This window comes from Microtus pennsylvanicus, chromosome 11 (assembly GCF_037038515.1).
Source record: "Microtus pennsylvanicus isolate mMicPen1 chromosome 11, mMicPen1.hap1, whole genome shotgun sequence".
In the NCBI taxonomy this organism is placed as follows: domain Eukaryota; kingdom Metazoa; phylum Chordata; class Mammalia; order Rodentia; family Cricetidae; genus Microtus; species Microtus pennsylvanicus.
This window is the reverse complement of record NC_134589.1, coordinates 99,169,775-99,188,529: the sequence shown is the minus strand read 5'-3', so window position 1 is coordinate 99,188,529 and position 18,755 is coordinate 99,169,775. Positions and strand designations below refer to the sequence as shown.

General features: G+C 48.5%; 1 protein-coding gene across 4 annotated transcripts in view; it reads left to right on the top strand.

Moving 5' to 3' along the window:
• The first annotated feature begins 5,877 nt into the window (after nucleotides 1-5,877).
• Nucleotides 5,878-18,755, top strand: part of Tvp23a (trans-golgi network vesicle protein 23 homolog A) — a 40,272-nt gene continuing 27,394 nt past the window's right edge. For 3 of the 4 annotated variants that reach the window (XM_075942014.1, XM_075942012.1, XM_075942011.1), the window contains exons 1-2: nucleotides 5,953-6,122; nucleotides 6,370-6,449. In XM_075942014.1, the coding sequence (XP_075798129.1) occupies nucleotides 6,099-6,122; nucleotides 6,370-6,449 (104 nt within the window). In that variant the 5' untranslated portion in view covers nucleotides 5,953-6,098. Of the gene's footprint in view, nucleotides 6,123-6,369; nucleotides 6,450-18,755 lie in introns of all 4 variants that reach the window. The other variant, XM_075942013.1, reaches the window with a different exon arrangement.

Genomic DNA, 18,755 nt, shown 5'->3' with positions numbered 1-18,755 from the left:
ATACAAAAATGGAAGCAATGTAGAAAACAGGGGAAGGCCTGGGACAGGCTGAAGGGGGAAGGCTCCACTGACACCAGGACTTCAGGCTTTCAGCCTCCAAAACTGGGAGACAAAAGTCTGTTGTTTGGGCCACTCAAAACAATGCAGGACAGGTTCCATTTCCAGTCTCTACGAGATACCAGGAATGGGAATATCACCACGGTGACATCTGACTTGGATATTGGCCAGAAACTTCACTTTACTTGATGGCTTAAACTTTCCAGTTCACTTCAAACATGCCTGAAGGTCAGCATGGCTTTGGGTTTCAATTGCACGACAGTTTTTGCAGCGACCTCCTCTCTGCATTCCCTCTTGGCGGGAAAATCCAGGAGCAGAAGGCAACAGACCCAAGTCCCCTGCTACCCAGTGGCTTCCCTGGCTTCTGAACTCTCAACCCCACAGTCTCTGGGCTACACAGTGGACACTGCCTGTCCCCCTTTCTAATCTTTTGGAATTGACAAAGCAGCCACTGTCTGTTACTGTCCTCGTTGGAGTTATCTGGGAAGAAGCAATACCAGTTGCGGACATGGCTCCATAGGACTGGCCTGTAGGCAAGTCTATAGGACATTTCCTTGGCTAGTGATTGATAATGGAGGACCCAGCCATTGTGGGTGGTACCACTGCTGGGCAAGGTGTCCTGAGCAAGTCAGGAGTGAGCAAGCCAGTAAGCAGCACCCCTCCATGGCCTTTGCTCTATTCCTGCTTCCAGTTCAGACCCTGACAGCCTTTAATGATGGTCTGGGATTTGAGGATTTATAAGATGGAATGAACAGTTTCCTTCCCATTTTGCTTTTGGTCACATGTTCTATTGCACAATAGAAACCCTAACCAAGACACTTAGCAAAGGCACGGTATATGTAATCTCCCTTCTTAACAGATGGCAACGAGGGTCTCTTATTCCATCCAGCTGCCCCCAGCAGTAGCCACCATCAGTCTCACCTATTGCATGACAAACTTGAGACTCAGAAGGTTTAGCATCTTGCCGGAGATAGCCCAGCTGATAAGAGGCAAACCCAGCTGAACCCAGCTGAAGAGGGTGTGGGCACTCAGGCAACTCAAGTGGCTGCCTGCTTCTGTTTTGTTTTTGTGTTTAGTGAAAGGGGGCAGGGCACATACCCCTGGGCCATTTCGCAGAGCTCAGTCATGCCACCCATCCAGAGAGAGTGTGTGGTGTGGCTCACAAGGCTTCCTCATCCAGTTTGGATAGGTGCCAGGGTCTTTCTCCTCAGCGGGTGCATTTCCCGTAAGTGGTGATTCTGCCTGCTGGCTCTAAGGCTCGCCAATCTCCTTTTGTCAAGGACAGCAGAGTCTTGTGCCTGCTGGCCAAGGCCTTTGAACTGTTTCCAAATAGTAACAACAATCTTGAAAAGTCCCCAGAACAGGACTCCAGTTCAGCCCAGGTCAGCCTCCTCCACTGCGTCAGGCTCAGAACCTCAGGGCAGAAACGTGTCCTGGCTATACAGAGCGGCTGTTTGAGAGCTGGGTCGGCAGGGAAGCAAAGGCCCTGGGCTAGCAGTGTGTGTGTGAGTGGGGACTCGAAGCTCCAGACAGGACGTGCGTGGGTATCCACGCCTCTCTTTGCTCCCTGGTTCTAGAGCCTCACCATTTCTAGCTCTCTAGGCTGGGTGGAGACACTGCTGGGCATCCTGCATGGGGTTATTCACCTTTTCCTCACTAACCACATAGCACCAGTGCCCAGAACGTTCAGGGAGCTTCCTTCATCTGTCTAAAGTTCATTTTTTCTTTTAGAGCCATGATTCCCAACCTTCCTAAGGCTGCAACTCTTTAAAACAGTTCCTCATGTTGTGGTGACCCAATCATAAAATTATGTCATTACTACTTCATACTGCAATTTTGCTACTGTTATGAATCAAAATGTAAATATCTGCATTTTCCAATAGTCTTAGGCGACCACTGTGAAAAGATGATTCAACACCCTCAAAGGGGTCGCGAGGCACAGGTTGAGAACCACTGATCTAGAGGTAAGTCTTAGACAGAGTGTGGGGAGGTGACAGCCCAGCAGGCCATTAAGACTAGAAGATTGAAGCTTATCAGAAAGCGCTAGGAAGGAAACAAGTCCAGCTGGGGTTTAGATCCTAAAACTAGAGAGAAGGCTTAGCCTGTGGGTAGGGTGTGAGCCAGATGAGGGACACTCCTGAGAAGGGCCTTCCTACTTTTGGCCCTGGGGGATTCGGGAAGGGAAGGATGTGGACTGGGAAGCAGCAGGTACAGGAACCCTGAGGTAGCAAGGAGTTTGGGACTTTCTTGGAATCTCAGCCTGGCGGGTGTTAACAGAGTATCGCAAGGAGTTAGGCCCACATCAGGGAAGGAAGGTCAAAGGTTCTAACTAGGCAGGTCACCCTCTCTATGGGGCTAACATAACTGCATCTCTAGCTTCTAGGGTAAGGGTGGGTGGCTCTTATGCATTCTCCAGCACAGGAGCTATGGAGAAGGTGCTGGACCTCAGCTACTCAGAGGAAACCAGAGGTCCAGGAAGCACCTACTTATGGGGTGACAGGCTCCACTCTCTCAACCAATTGCAGAAGGCCTGTTCCGCCACATACGTGTGTGTGTGTGTGTGTGTGTGTGTGCGTGCATTTACACACACATACACCACACACATATGTGGCTGTACGCACACACACACACACAAGATGAGGGCTAGACTGTCACTCAGTTGGTAGACCACTTGCCTGGCATTCACCAAGTCCCAGTTTCAGATATGGTGATACACAACGGTGATCCCAGCAGTCGAGGTGCAGAACTGGGAGGATCCGGCAGAAGGCTATTCTTAGCTACAGAGTGAGTTTGACATCAGCCTGGAACCCACAAGACTTCATCTTTAAAAAAAATCATCTAACTTAGATTCCTTAAGCTCACCTCTTTGAAGTCTGTCACTCACTGGTTCTGCTGCAAAGACAGGCACCTCACGGAAGGGTGAGTTAGACATAAGACCTTGTGCTGTGGGCCCACTGGTTCCTCAGATCCCAGCCCCTATGTGGATGACTATCCCTAGGGCATAGTTTTTAAGCTTGCACTCTGAGAAGGGCATTTTATATGCACTATGTTCCAGTTCTTGCCATCTAGGATGGGGGAAGTGTGGTCACTTTAGAGAAGGGACATTGAGGTCAGGGAGATGGTGTCTCCCGCACAGGCCACCCATTCGGGCCTGGTGACAACCAGACATTGAGCTCTGATGGTCTCCAGAGCCTGGGCTGCATAGCCTGGGGCCCCTACAGGGGCTGGTCTGGCTCCAAGGCTCAGCTACAGGACCTGGGATAAGACTGAACCTTGAGTTTCTGCTCCCTGCCCCAAGTAGGCTAAGAGGAGCAGAGAGCATGGAAGAAAAGGCATTTTCCACAAGTTTCTGCTCTAAGTACTCCCTATATTCCAAATACTAGTATTTTCCTTATGAGAAGTAGGTTCCCAAACCCCTCCCTGGAGACTCCAAAGGCCTGGACCAGAATCCTCAAAGCTACCTAGTGAAAGGGAAAAGCCAGGAGGAACCTGGCATCTCTCCCTTCACTTTTTATCTCTCCTTGTGTTTATTTTGGACTCCTGCCTAATTCTAGGTATAGCCATGGGACTTACTAAGGCTTGTCTGTTTACCTTCATTTCCCCTCAAGACTGAAGAGACAGGATAGTATGTGGGACCTGCAGTCGCCCAGGATTCCAGAACAGCAGACTTCCCCGGCAAACCGACTGCAGACACTGTCAGCCCCCATGGTGCAGCAGCACCTGAAGCAGATCACCTGGGAAGAGCAGGTTACTCCCCCATTCATATCAGTGATACGAGAGTAACAATATTTTAGACCAATGGGCACAACCAAGCTGAACGGGGGGACAGGACCGTACCTCAGCCAGGACCGCCTCACTCAGCGTACATAACACCTCTCGCTCCTGTCCCCTCTTCTAAACTAAGTTTGTATCTGTGCCCTGAAGACGGGATCAGCAGGCCCTGCCATCTGTTTCTTCCCAGTGTGTTGATCTAGTCTCTCCTGTCTCCCTCTCCCTCATCTCTCCTTTTGGAGTACGGGGCGGGTAGCTGAGCCTGGCTTATTGATCCTGCCAGAGCCCTGGCTTCTGCCCTCAAACCCCACTTACAAGGTGACTGGAGCTAACTTCAAGGCTGATGATAAACTCCCTGCAAAGTGCTTGGTCTTTGCCCTCCCATCCTCTGCCCTGTGAGGCCAGGCCAGGTCAGGGGGAGAACAGTCACCTCATGTGGCAGTGGTCATTTCTGAGGATCCCCACCCTGAGAGTGGCGTCCGTTAACCCTGATGGGGCTTCCAAGGGGGTTTTCCCAACTGTCCCCAGCTCAGGTGCTCAGGGTCAGAGGAAAAGCCCCTAAATGCTCACACCCACCTTGTCTCCACTGTGAACGCTTCCCCTAGTCCACTCCTGTTGGCTTTTCAGTGTCACATCTGTGCCTGGAGCCAGCTGTGGGTGGGGAAGAGGCAACTGAACTTTCCAGAAAGCACAACCTCGGTAGTCATAGATCCTGATGCCTCGAGGGCAATCCCGGCCTTAATATCACTTTAGCGGAGGCAGACTCCATTCCCAGGCCCTTCCACAGACACTGCCACCTGGGAAGCTGGAGAGAAGACACTGGGTCTGACCCCTGGGAGCTTTGGCAATCCACTGGACTGATTCCAGTGGACTATGGTGGTGGTTGAGAAGTAGAGGATTTAGAAGCTTCTAGAACTCATGCTGGATGCTGGACTTGGATATATAATCTCCACAACATCCCGCCCCCACACACACACATTCATTCATTCACTCAACCCTCTGGAACCGCCACAATATTCCCTAATACACCACACATACACGGTACTGGGGACTGAACCAAAGGCCTCTTATATGCAAAGCAAAAACTCTAGAACTCTATAAAATACACACACACACACACACACACACACACACACACACTACTTCCTTTTTAAAATAAACTTTTAGGATAGGGTCTTATGAAGTTGCCCAGGCTGGCCTTGAGATTGCTCTGCTCCCACCTTCCTAAGTACTATGATTACAGGCCAACATCACCATGTCAGGCATGGTTTGGACAACACTTCTGAAGACTTGGCCTCTGAGGGGACCTTCTGTCCTAGAAGGAGTCCCCTCCACCCCTTCGCCAGACAGCATCTCTATGGCCGGAGGATGGGAGGTAAGGCAGCTCCTCACTGTACCCCAGCCAGGGCCAGCAGGGAAGGAACTGCCATGGATCTCGTGGCCCAGTGTCCCCCGTGGGGTCACCAGATAACACCTGCTTGTGGGCAGGGAGTAACATAAACCAGCAAAGCAGAAACAACAGGCTTGGCTAGTAGGGCGGGGATGTGCAGGGGGAGGAAAATTGTAGAGGTAGTGAGGTAGGAATTGGAAAGAGATGGGCAGGCCCTAGGGGAAGTGGAGTGATCCTGTCCTGGACCAGGAGAGGGCAATAAGGCCTTCACATGTCAATAGCTACCTCCTCAGTGTGCCTGTTTCTAAGACAAAAGTCCCCGAGCCAAGCAACATGATCCTGATCACACCTGGTTTGTGTGTTTGTTTTTCTATGCAGCCAGACAATGTTCTGCCTCAGATTTCCAAGTGTTGGGGTCACAGGTCTGTACTACTATGCCTGGCTCAGAAAAATCTGCTTTTCATAGAGCCTGAAAACTTTTCTTCCAACCTTAATGTTGCTTCTGAATACTAATGAACAGACATTCATTCAACCCTCTGGAATCTCCACAACACACACACACACACACACACACACACACACACACACACACACACACACACACACTGCCACCATTCCCTCACTGTCCAGGGTCCTGCAGGTCTGTCCATTTCCCTGCCAGCAGCTCCAGGCTCAGCGTCTGTCACAGCTTCCCTGGGGATCCTCTCTGGAACCGCCGCCCTAGCGGAGACTGCGCACTGCGCAGAGCCCCTCCCCCTACAGACAAGCAGAGCAAAGCTGTGGAGCCTGAGCTCTTAGCATCCCTCAGGCCAGCTGCCTGCTGGGCTTCCTTAACTTTGGGCGGTGAAGGGTGAAGCTGGAGCCTGCGCTGTAGGGTCAAATGGTACCCAGGAGAATGAAACAGGTAGGGCTGCGGGGATGCCGTGTCGTGAGGAGGATGATGGCAAAGAGCCTGAGGGAGGAAAATAGATGCGCTGGCCTTGGAGCCTAAGGCTGAACTGGGCCCCAGTGTAAAGAGGGTGGGGGAAAGCCTGGAGCGCTAAAGGGCTAAGACTAAAAGAAGCTCAGACCATCTAGGAGGAAAGGGCACTCTGCAGTGGTGGCAGGGTGTGTGTCAGTGGGGCCTGCCATCTGTTCCTGGTGTCTCCCAGGCCCTCGTGGACGATACTGAGGATGTGTCCCTAGACTTCGGCAATGAAGAGGAGCTGGCTTTTAGGAAGGCCAAGATCAGGTATGTTGGGCCAGTGGTCCCAAACTGCATTCATTCTCCAGTTCCTTTATTAAAATACACGGAGCAACTACCGTGTGCAGTTACACAAACCCTGCTGCTAACTTACGAGATAAAAAATTTATAGGGGTAGGAAAAATTTAGCATGGTGAGGCAAGAGAAGGTTCCAAGAGATGCCCTCACTCACGCCTTCACCCAACTGTGCCGTGTTTCTTTGAGTGACTGAAAAGCAGGCAGCCTTAGCAGCGCTGTGTAGGAGGGGAGTCAGTGGGCCGCTGGGAAGATGAGAAAGTGCTTGCCCCATCCAAAGTCAGCTCACAGACCTGTTTGGCACCTTCAGCAGCCAGGAGGCAGCAGGACCAAGGTGGGGAAGTGATGTGGAAGCTTACTTGCCAGTGGTCTATGCACCGGACCCTCTAGAGACTTTCCCAGCTCAGCTGCACCCACTAGCACATTTGGAGCCGCGTTCCTGGTCCCTTTCTTTTCTTTTTCTGGTGCTGAGGATGGAACTGAGGGCCTTGTGCATGCTAGGCACGTGTACTCTGTTACATCCTCAGCTATTCCTCTTCTCTCCCTCGGCCTTCAGATCTTCTGATTCCAACACAATAGTCCCTTAGAATGGAGTACACTCATTCGCTCCCTATGGCCACTATAACAAATTATCGTAAACGTGCTGGTTTCATGTAACTCAGCTGGTGGAGTTCCTGCCTAGCACGCACAGAGCTCTGGGTCCCATTCTGTACATAGCACTAAATAAACTGGACATAGTGGCACACACCTGTAATCCCAGTGCAAGGGAAGTGGAGACATAAGGGTCAGAAGTTCTGGGTCATCCTCAGCCACCTCGTGAGTTCAGGACCAGCTTGGACTCCATGGGCCTCTCTGTTTCTGTCTGTCTCTATCTCTGTCTGTCTCTCTTAGATCCTTTACTAAATGAAGATGCCAAGTCCCTTTTCCAAAAGCTGTAGCATCCACAGGTTCCAGAGACTGGGACCTAGGTGTTGAAGACATTATCCATCCTCCCATACTGTAGGAGCCGGAGTCTTAGGTGAAGGAGTTTCTGGGGCATCGAGGCTGGTGAGGACCACTGTGTGCCTGACCCTGGGCTGCTGGCTGGGGTCATGCCGTGTGCAGGACCCAGCCCCTGCCTGTGGAGTTGCCTGGGCTAGTGTATAAGGACACTTGTGCTGTATGAGGCTCGAGTCCTGCCTTGCTGTGGGGCTGCCCTATACAACCCTCGCTTGCTTACTTTCAGCTGGCTTTCTCGGAGCCCATGCTTAGGGAATGGTACCAATCACCATGACTGGGTCTGTCCTACATTAATTAACAATCAAAGACAATTCCCTGCAAACATGCCCACAGACCAACCTAACCTGAATAAATTCCACGTTGAGATCCTTCTCAAGTGATTCTAGGTTGTATCAAGTTGACAGTTAAAATCAACCAGCCCACATTCACCAGGTATAACGTGGTGGTTACTAGTTACCTGTGGCTACTGAGCGTTGGAAGTGTGGCTAGAGATATAGGATTTGATTCTGTTAATTTTGATGTAAATCTAAATGGCCACATGCAGCTGCTGTACTGGATGAATCAACTCTAGAGCTCTTTTTGCCTGGAAGGATTTTGTTGGGGTCAGGACTGCAGGATGAAGACAGTGCCTTAGTCTCTTTCTGTTGCCATGATAAAATACCAACTTTAAAAGAAAGCAGCGTAAGGAAGGAGGGGTTTAGTCTGGCTCGTGGGTCAAGAGCCAAGTGCAGCATGGTGGGAGTCTCCATGGCAGGAACATGGTACAGCAGGTCAGAGTGCATCTCTAGTCAGGAAGTGTGATGCTTCTGTTCAGCTCCATTTGTATATATGGTCTAGGAGCCAAGCCCAGGGAATGGTGCTGCCCACAATGGATGGAACCTCCTGCTTTGTTGTAATAGGAGGCGGGCTGCGTCCCCGTCACCCTGCTAGCTTTACACCCGAAATAATTACAAGGAAACTGTATTCTTTTAAACACTGACTGGCCCATTAGTTTCAGCCTCTTAACCCATTTCTAATAATCTATGTAGCACCACGAGGTGCGCTTACCAGGAAGATTCTAGCCTACATCCATCCTGGGTCAGAGCTGAATCGTGTCTGCCTGGGAGAGGGGAGCATCCCGTCTCTGAGCTCACTTCCTCTTCCTCCCAGCATTCTGTTCTGTTTACTCCTCCCACCTATGTTTTAACCTATCAGGGCCAAGCAGTTTCTTTATTGCTTAACCAATGAAATCAACAGATTGATATATGACACTCCCACATCACTGCTTCCATTGGTTTACTCAAGATAACCCACATTGGGCATCCCTGTGTTCCAGATAATTCTGGATCTCCTTAAGTTGGCAGTTGATTTTCCACCGTAGACTAGTGTAGGAACAGAAGAAAACAGAGGTGAGGAGGGAGGCCCAGAACAGCTGGGAGGGACAGTTCACCTTCACTGTATGGTAGTAAAGGTGTGGGTGATGGAGAGGGAATTGGGGAGACAGATCAGTGTATAAAGCACTTGCTATGAAAGCATGAGGGCCTGAGTCAGATCCCCAGAACTCACAGAAAATGGTGAATGTAGCTATGTGTTCCTATAACCCCAATGCTTCAACACTGGAGACAGGATTCCTGGGGTTTTCAGGCCACTAGCCTAGCAAAATAAATAAATAAACAAAACATGAGGTCCAGGCTTAGTAAGAGACGCTATCTCAAGGTTAATGCCCTCCTCTGGCACCACACACACACACAAACATACCACGTGTGGAGTGGAGACAGGTAGTCAGGAGTCAAGGATGATGTTCAGGCTTCTGGTCTGGGGCCCAAAGTTAAAGGAGAACTTGTAGAGCTTTGATTGGTCCCTGATGGTCCGTCATGGAGCCTTTAGCTTCAGTGAGCACCAGGGAGGGCACCTGGGAGCTGGAGGAATTACACTTACCGTAGGTCTGGGTGCAGCTACTCAGCAGTCTGAGAGCTGCAAGCCCAGAATCCTCTGATGTGCCAATGCTGATTTATCAGTCTCCATGGACTTCGTGGGATTCCCAAGGGCTCTGATGTGTAGGCAATCCTGAGAAAGACTGCACTCAGCAGTGTGAAGAACTAGGTTCTTTGTTTTGGTTTGGTTTTGGTGTGGTTTGTTGAAATGGGCTCTCACCCAACTGCAGGATCCTTCTGCCTCCACCCCCAAGTGCTATGATTATAGATGTCACCCCCACACCTGGCATAAAGTGGATTCTATTTGTTTACTTTCTTGCTTACTTTTTTGACAGAGTCTTATGTAGTTCAGTCTGGTCTTGCTATGATCTTGAATCTCTGATCCTTCTGCCTCTTCCTCCCAAGTGTTGTTGACAGGTGTGTGCCACCATACTTGGTTTGTGGGGTTCTAGAATGTCTTAGTTGCGGTTTCTATTGCTGTGATACAACACCATCACCAAAAACAACTTGGAGAGGAAAGGGTTTATTTGACTTACAACACTCAGGTCACCGTCCGTCACTGAGAGGAGTCACGGCAGGAGCACAAGGAAGGAACCTGGAGGCAGAAACTGAAGTAGAGACCATGGAGGAACGCTGCTTACTGGCTTGCCCAGCCTGCTTTCCTACAGCGTTCAGGACCACTTGCCCAGGGTGTACCATCCCCACTGAGCTGGGCCCTTCAATACGGATCATCAATCAAAAAAACACACTCCAACCTTGCCTATAGGCCAATGTTATGGAAGCATTTTCTCAGTTGAGTGTCCTGCTTGCCAAGTGACTCTTGCTTATGCAAGTTGACATAAAACTAATCACATAGCACTTGAACTCAGGACCTACACAAGCATTTAAGGGGATTCTTAACTAAGGTATCTGGGTAAATTTGGCGGGGGGGGGGGGGGAGGGTGGTCCATGAACCTTTGAAAACTCTTATCTGGGTTTCACGTAGGTCATTCTATGAGTTATTAAAGAGGCCAAGGTCCGCCAAATCCTGAATCACTAGTATAACTTGAACACCATTTTGGGGAATTTCTTGTTTATTTCCCAGTTGCAGTAGGGAATTCCTAATCCCATGTTGACTACGCGTTGATTGCATGTTGATGTCAGATACTCTCATAGAAGAGCTACAGCCAGAGTTCACATCTTTCCTTATCTCTCAATGGCTTTGGGACTGTGGACAGGTCACCATGCCTTGCCTCCACTAACCAGTCTGTAACATACAAAGGTTTGACCAGCTTGACCTTGGCATGTGACTGCCAAACAGCTTACTCAGTAACTATTCAGTGACCAGGTGCCCAATGTGTGCCCTGTAGTTACTGCCTATGGTTTCAGGTCAGGGAGGTACAGTGCTGAGGTTGGGGTTCCTTGGGCACCCATGGAAGGTGTATTTCCACAACATAGCTGAGGAGGGCATGCCTGCCAGCCTGTGCATGCATGTGAATGTGAGCGTGTATGAGTGTGTGTGTGTGTGTGTGTGCTTGAGAGAGAGTGTGTGTGCGTGTGAGTGTGAGCGTGTGAGTGTGTGCTGAAGAGGACATACCTGCCAGCCTGTGCATGCATGTGAGTGTGAGCGTGTATGAGTGTGTGTGTGTGTGTGTGTGTGTGTGTGTGTGTGTGTGTGTGTGAGAGAGAGAGAGAGAGAGAGAGAGAGAGAGAGAGAGTTTTGAGGCAGGGTCCTCATACGTAGCCCAGGCCAACCTCTGTATACTGATACTACAGGACTGAGTTATCATACCCGGTCTGTTTGTTTTATTTTACCGTGATTTTTAAAAAGACAGCACTGTGTCTGATCTCTCTTTTCTGTTGTGCAGGGCAGTGGTGCTGGGTAAGTTCACATCGCTGCAAATCAGAACTTTTTAATCCTGCAAAAGTGAAACTCGGTGCCCGTTAAAGCATCCTCCATCCCATTAACCACCTGCTCACCACCGATCTACTTCCTGTCTTTGTGAAGCTGAGGGGCCATTTCATAAAAGCGGAATCACGGAGTTTGCCCTTTATGGCCACCTCTTTTACTCACTATAATGTTTTCAAGGCTTTTCCCTGAAGTTTCTCCTCCTTAAGACTGAATATTAGTCCATTGTGCGAGTCTGACACACTCACTTACAGACACTTCCACTTCTCGGCCCTTGTGACTAACACTGCCCTACAAATGGGTTTGCACACCCCACCTTTGAGACCGTGCGTCAGATTTTTTTTTTTTTTTACATATAGTCCCAGCAGCAGGGCTGTGGGCTGGATGAAAGTTCTCTTTTTTGTTTTGAGGAACTTGTGAGCCGTTTCCCAGAGCAGCCACACCACTTTACAGTTGGTGGACTCTCCATGCCTTTGCTAACGCAGCGTTTTCTGGAGGGCTTTTTGTTTGCTTTGGGTTGCTGTGCTTTTGGTTTTTGAGGCAGGGTGTCGTGTAGCCCAGACAGGCCTTGAGCTCCCTTTGTCGCCAAGGAGGACATGGGGTTTCTGGTTTTCCTGTCTAGTTCTGGGACTCCAGGACCATGCCTCCATATCCAGTCTCTGCGGTGCTGGAACTGGGCCTAAGACTTCATGCTATAACTCCAGTCCAAGAGGTGTTTTCTTCTATTGAAACAGGATCTCTTTATGTAGACCACATGGGCCTCACACTCATGTATCAAGGAGTCATATCATGTGGATGTTCAATCTAAATGCAGCTGGCATACTGTCAACTTACTGACAGTCTGAAGCTCAGTGTGGCTTTGGGTTCATTCACAGAGATGTACAACTATCACCATGACCTCATTCCATAATGATTTCACCATCCCAGATGGAAACCCTGTGCCCATGAGGCAATCACTTCCCATTTCTCTTTCCCACAAGTTCCCAGCTGCCACCAGTATACTTTATAATCTGCTTATTCTAGGAATTTTATATAAATGTCAGGATTTTCCAGAAATATAGAAATAGCCTGTATGTATATGTATGTATATGTACATGTATAGATGTGCATGTATATTTGTATGTATGTGGGAATGTTACAGGTGTCTGTGAGTGAGTGTATGTGTATGTGTTATGTGTATGTATGTGTTCGTCTGTGTGTATATATGGAATCAATAATTGTGCATTATATATATTTTGGTATATGTATGTATGTACATACATAATGAGAACTTGGTTCACATGATTTTGGAGTCTGAGAAATCCTAGAGTCTATTAACAAACTGGAGCTCCTGTTAAGTTGGTGAGTCCAAAGTCTTTGGAGACCTGAGGTCCGTGATATGAGGCCCAGTCTGAATCCCAGGGCTCCCACTGTACACAGTTCAGTCTGTGTTGAGTCTGGGCTGGGTACTCTGATGTCTGAGGGTAGAGGAGATTAGTGTCCCAGCTCAGCCTGAGAGTGAACTCTTCTTCCTCTACCCTGTTGCTCTATGCTCAGGCCCTGGTAGAGGTCTGCACCCCACCTGCTGGCGGACTCCTTTTCATGGCCCCCATTCAAATTCCAGTCCCTTCTGGAAACATCCTCAGAGACATACCCACAAACAGTGTCTTATCAGCCTGCTAGGCACCCCTTAGCCCAGTGAAATTAGCATATGAAATTGGTGGGGGGGGTATGTGTTCACGAGTGTGCACAGGTATGTGTGCATGTGTGTGCATATGTGTGGAGGCCAGAAGTCAACCTTGGCTCTCATTTTTCAGGACCCATCCACCTTGTATTTTGAGATAGGGTCTCTCTCTGAGACATGGGACCTGCGTCTTAGGCTGGGCTCTCTGGCCAATGAGCCCCCAAGAGCTGCCTGTCTGTTTCTCAAGCACTGCTATCACAAGTAGGAACTGCCACACCTGAATTTTTTCATGGTTGCTGGGATTGAACTTGGGTCCTTACGCTTGTACAGCAAGCACTTTACCGACTGAGCCATCACCGATTCCAGGTTTGTCTTTGCCAGTTTAGCCTTCATGGATTCCGGGTTTGTCTCTATCTGGTTATTTAGCCACATTTAATTCCTCTTTATGGCCAGATACCATTCTATGGATGTACCATTCATAAGCTGCAGGGTATTTGTGCTGTTTCTGCTTTTCAGTTCTCAGGAATAGTAACTAAGCATTTGTGTCGATGTTTGGTGGTGGGCATGTGCTCCAGTTCTCTTGGGTACTCTCCTAGAAGTGAAATCCCAGAGGCTGGGATAGCTCAGCTATACTGCACTGGGGGGACTTTTAGCCAGCTTGGCAATTGCATGGTATCCAGGGCTTCTGGTCAGGGAGACCTAGATTTGGACCTCAATTCAGCACCATGATTTTGGAGTCTGAGGAATCCTAGAGTCTATTAACAAACTGGAGCTCCTGTTAAGTTGGTGAGTCCCAAGTCTTTGGAGACCTGAGGTCCGTGACATGAGGCCCAGTCTGAATCCCAGGGCTCCCACTGTACACAGTTCAGTCTGTGTTGAGTCTGGGCTGGGTGCTCTGATGTCTGAGGGTAGAGGAGTTTAGTGTCCCAGCTCAGCCTGAGAGTCGCAGATGACTGTGGAGGCATGGATGGCTTTTGCGTAAAGTTGTCTCCTGTGCTCTGTGGAAGGACACAGGGCAGAGGCCACGCACCTGCGTCTCACCAGGAGACCTAGCCCCTCTCCCCTTGGCCTCTGCCGTTTCTCTGGGCTGTGTTTTGCTGTGGTGTGTGTAAAGAGGCATTGGGTTCCAAGGCACCACTCAAGGCTGCATAAACATGTTTATTATTTTATTGCTCTTGTCCCTTCTGGGTTCAGCACGGGTGTGCAAGCAGGTCCTGGGTGGGAGTGAGATGTTGTGCAGAGGATCTTCCTGAAGCTGGCTGCTGTCTCTCCATGGAAAGCTGTGCTCACTCTTTCTCAACTCTTTTATTTTAAACATTCTGCTTTTTGTTTTATTTATATTTATATTTATTTATTTATTGGTTTTTCAAGGCAGGGTTTCTCTATGTAGCCCTAGCTGTCCTGAAACTCATTTTGTAGACCAGACTGGCCTCCAACTCACAGAGATCCACCTGCTTCTGCCTCCTGAGTGCTAAGATGAAAGGCGTGTGTCACCACCACCTGGCAATATTCTGCTTTTTAAGACATTTCTTTTTATTTTTTTTAATGTGTGTGTGTGCGTGAGTGTGCACGTGCATGTACCCAGCATGCTTGTACTTTCAAGGCACCGTCTGCATGAAGTCCCAGCGAATCCAGATGCCGTGGCTCTCTGGCACTGTCCTCTGCAGTGGAACAATCCTCTTCTCCCCATGCTCACTTGGGGGGCTGACCTGCATCCGGGTGTCAGTGCCACTTTGTCTGCAGAGCATGATCAAAGTTTCTCAATTGCTTCAGTCTGGGGGAGTGTGTGTGAGTTTTTTTAAATATTTATTTATTTTATTTTATGTGTATGATTGTTTTACCTGCATATATGTATGCATGAGTACCTTGTGTGTGCCTGGTACCCATGAAGATCAGAGCTATCCCCTGTAGCTGGAATTACAGATGGTCGTGAGCAGCCGTATGGGCGCTGGGAACCAAACCTGGGTCCTCTGCAAGAACAATAAGTGCTTTAACCCCTGAGCCATCTCTCCAGCCCACTGTGGTTTTTTATGTAGCCCAGGCTGGCCTTAACTCATTGTGTAGCCGACAGCAGCCTTGAAATGCCGATCCTCTCATGCAATGGCATCACAGCAGTGTGCCGCCACGCCCAGCTTGTGGTGCTGGGGACCAAAGTTTCACAAATGCTAGGCAAGCAGTCTGTAGACTGAGAGACATGCCCATCTCATGAATATGAAACTGAGAACTCGGCCCCTGCTCTTAGATAGTTCACATGTTAGTGGCTTGCAGATATGCAGGCAAGCATCCCACGACTGAAAACTATCCACAGTAGGTTGATCTCCCCATGTTGCATACAGAACTGTTCTTATGGTGAGACATGGATGGCGTTGCTGCTTTCACGGTGAAGCCATGTGGAGTGACTTCAGGCACAGGTTATCAGCACATCCTATGTGCTGGTACCACTCCGTGGTCTATGCATAAAGATCCATTGTCTTCGCATGGTCATCCTGTGCTCTGGGTGCTAACATATGGTCAGATCAGGAAACTGAGGCAGAGAGCTGAGTGAGTTGCTTAACATCACAATGGTATTAAGTTCCAGGATCTGAACTTGATCAGCCCTCAAGCCTATGTTTTATGTTATATTTTACTTCATTAGTGGGAGCATGGGTATGAGCTTAGCTCGGGGAAACTCTGGATTAAGAGCACCCATCTTTGTTCCCTGGGCAAGACTTCTATGTTCTCGGTGTCAATATAGATACCATGGAATTGCCTCTTCTCCCTCTTCACAGTTTCTCCTTCTGGCCAGTCTTCCTCCTCCTCCTCCTTCTCCTCCTCCTCCTTCTCCTCCTCTTCTTTTTCCTCCTCTTCCTCCTCTTCCTCCTCCTCCTTTTCCTCCTCTTCCTCCTTCTCCTTCTTGTTTTCTTTCTTTCTTCTTTTTTTTTCTTTTTGAATTGGCCTGGAACTCCCATTGTAGCAATGATAACTTTGAGCTCCTGATCCTCTCTCTGATTTCCACCTCTCCAGTGTGATTACAAGTGTACACTATTGCTATGACCACATCACTATTAGTGGTGGGGTGGCCTGTGCACTGCAGGGCATTGGCAGAGCCCTCTGTCCTCTAGGCACCAAGAGCATTGAAACCATCACTCAGTGGCAACCGAAAATGTCTTCAGATGCTGTACATGTCTCCATTTACAAAATTACCAATTTGGAGTTAGAATATTCTCTATTGGGAGTTTAGGGGTTTTGTTCCTGAGTTAATTGGTCAGAGGCTAGGTTGGTCTCAGTTCCCTATTCAGCCAAAATGGCGTTGTCCTCCTGATCCCCTGGGCAGCTCCTTAGTACTGAGATTATAGGCATGTGCCGCTAGGCCCAGCTTCTATCTAGAGTCTGGCATTTAAGGGAACTTGGAGCTGTTTCTTTACTTCTTTGTATGACATTGAACCAAAAGAAGCTGGATATAAGGAAAAGGGAGGGGGGGTGGCAGCACTTGGAATGACTTGGAATGACTTGATGGCCAGTCATTCTTCACAACAATATAAACACACCTCTATTTAATATATGGATATCCACATATATATCATATATATATCACATATGCACAAGTACACATACAGGCATACACACACATGCATACACACACACATACACATACACCTTGCTCCAGAATACTAAGGAAATGATAATTTTGATTTTCTTAAAACCCAAAATGTCTGTCTATTCAGCTGATGAGGACCCTCACCAAGACTCCCATGTGCCTTTGCGGAACAAGTCATATTGTCTCTAATGCTCTAAAATCAATTTAGAAAAATATAGAAATAAACACATAAATAAAAAATTTAAACCCTGCATTGCAGAGCATGCCTTTCATCCCAGCACTCAGGAGGCAGAGGCAGAGGGATCTCTGTAAGTTTGAGGCAAACCTGGACAGCAGAACAAGTTTGTAAGTTTTGAAGCTAGTCTCACCTACAAACCCTATCAGTCCCCTCAAATCAGCAACAACAACAAAACAAAATCAAACAGACCAAAAAAGAGCCAGACACAGAAGCTAGTTAGTTCCATCAATAGTGGATCGTTTAATTTTAGGGAAGGTTCCAGAACACCAAGAAAAATAACCATCCAAATCAGGGAACTAGTGAGATTTCGGTTCTCTTTGATCAGGCGGATCCTTACTTATTTTGAAATGATCTCCTCACATCTCTGACGGCTCCACTTCCCCTTACATGTCTTGTGTGTGTCTTGTTCACATGAACTTGCTGTGTGAGCTGTGTCAGCAGGAAGGCCTTCGAAGGCTGAATTAACTGCACTGAACCTTGACCTCCATGTCTGGAGAGTGTTTGGAGATGCAGGGTGGGCATCCGTCAGGATCCATGGGACTTTTTTTAGATTAGGAGGGGTAAATGTTGAAATACTGGTACAGAGCTCAGTCATACATGCTGGCGACATTGTCTTAGTAAAGATCAATTTAGGAACTTCAAGTTGAAACCCAGGTTCCTTATAACCCCTGTCTGATCCTGGTTCATTGGTCAGAAGCTGTGTCCACATCTTGAGCCCCACATTTATTAAAATGTCACTGAGCAGCATCCTCTGCCCTGAAACAAGCCTCTGTGACTAAAGGGGGCAGTGGTCTGCAGTCAGGGCTAGCTGGTGGCGCTGTGCCCGCTGTCCACCCTGATGGACAGTGGAGGTTCCGCAGTCAGGGCTAGCTGGTGGCGCTGTGCACAGTGTCCCACCCTGATGGACAGTGGAGGTTCCGCAGTCAGGGCTAGCTGGTGGCGCTGTGCACAGTGTCCACCCTGATGGACAGTGGAGGTTCCACAGTCAGGGCTAGCTGGTGGCGCTGTGCACAGTGTCCACCCTGATGGACAGTGGAGGTTCCGCAGTCAGGGCTAGCTGGTGGCGCTGTGCACAGTGTCCACCCTGATGGACAGTGGAGGTTCTGCAATGTTTTGATGGCCCCACTCGCATTATGTAGGAATCCCACATTGGCATCCATACGACTCACCGTAGAAGGAGGCAGTGCTCCATTTTGTTCCGTGCACCCTGCCCCAGCCTATGCCTGGCAAACAGCAGGCACCGGACTATGGGCTATTGTTTGAAGTTCGATTTATTTAGTGGTATTTCTGGAATGGCGTTGAAGGAAAATTGAAAAATGTTTTATTATAAAGTTAGTTCTGTCTTTAGGCAATTTAAACCAGGTCAGATGGGCACCAGTGATTGCTTTGTATTTCTTTTTTAAAGAGTTATATTGTAGAGGTGGGTGTATGTGTGTCGAAGGTCAGAGGACAACTTGGAGGAGTCTCTCCCTCCATCATATAGGTCCCAGGGGGCTGAACCCAGGTCACCAGTCTTGGCAGCAGGCACCATTACCCGCTGAACTGTCTTGCCGGCCTATCTATAGTTACTTTGAATGCCAAATTAACCTGCAAACAAAAATACGCATAGACCCCAAATACAATGTGTACTATTTTCAGTACGGTGGGACATTTTAATGCTTGATTGGAACTCCAAATAAAGGCCCTGCAAAATATGGTCACTATTTTAACTTGAAAAATAAAGCTTTGAATTAATATCTATGAAAAAAATTTTTAAATATCATTTTAAAGGATTTTCTTTTAGAAATTTAAATTATTTTTAAGTGTAAAGTGTTTTGGCTGCTCATATATATGTATCATGTGTGTGCCTGGTACTCGTGGAGGTTAGAAGAGGGGATCGGATCCCATGGGACTGGGGTTACACGCTGTATGAGCTGCCAAAGTGGGTGCTCGGAAGTGAGCCCAGGTTCCCTGGAGAATAGTAAGCGCTCTTACCGACAAGCCATCGCTCCAGTCCCTTAG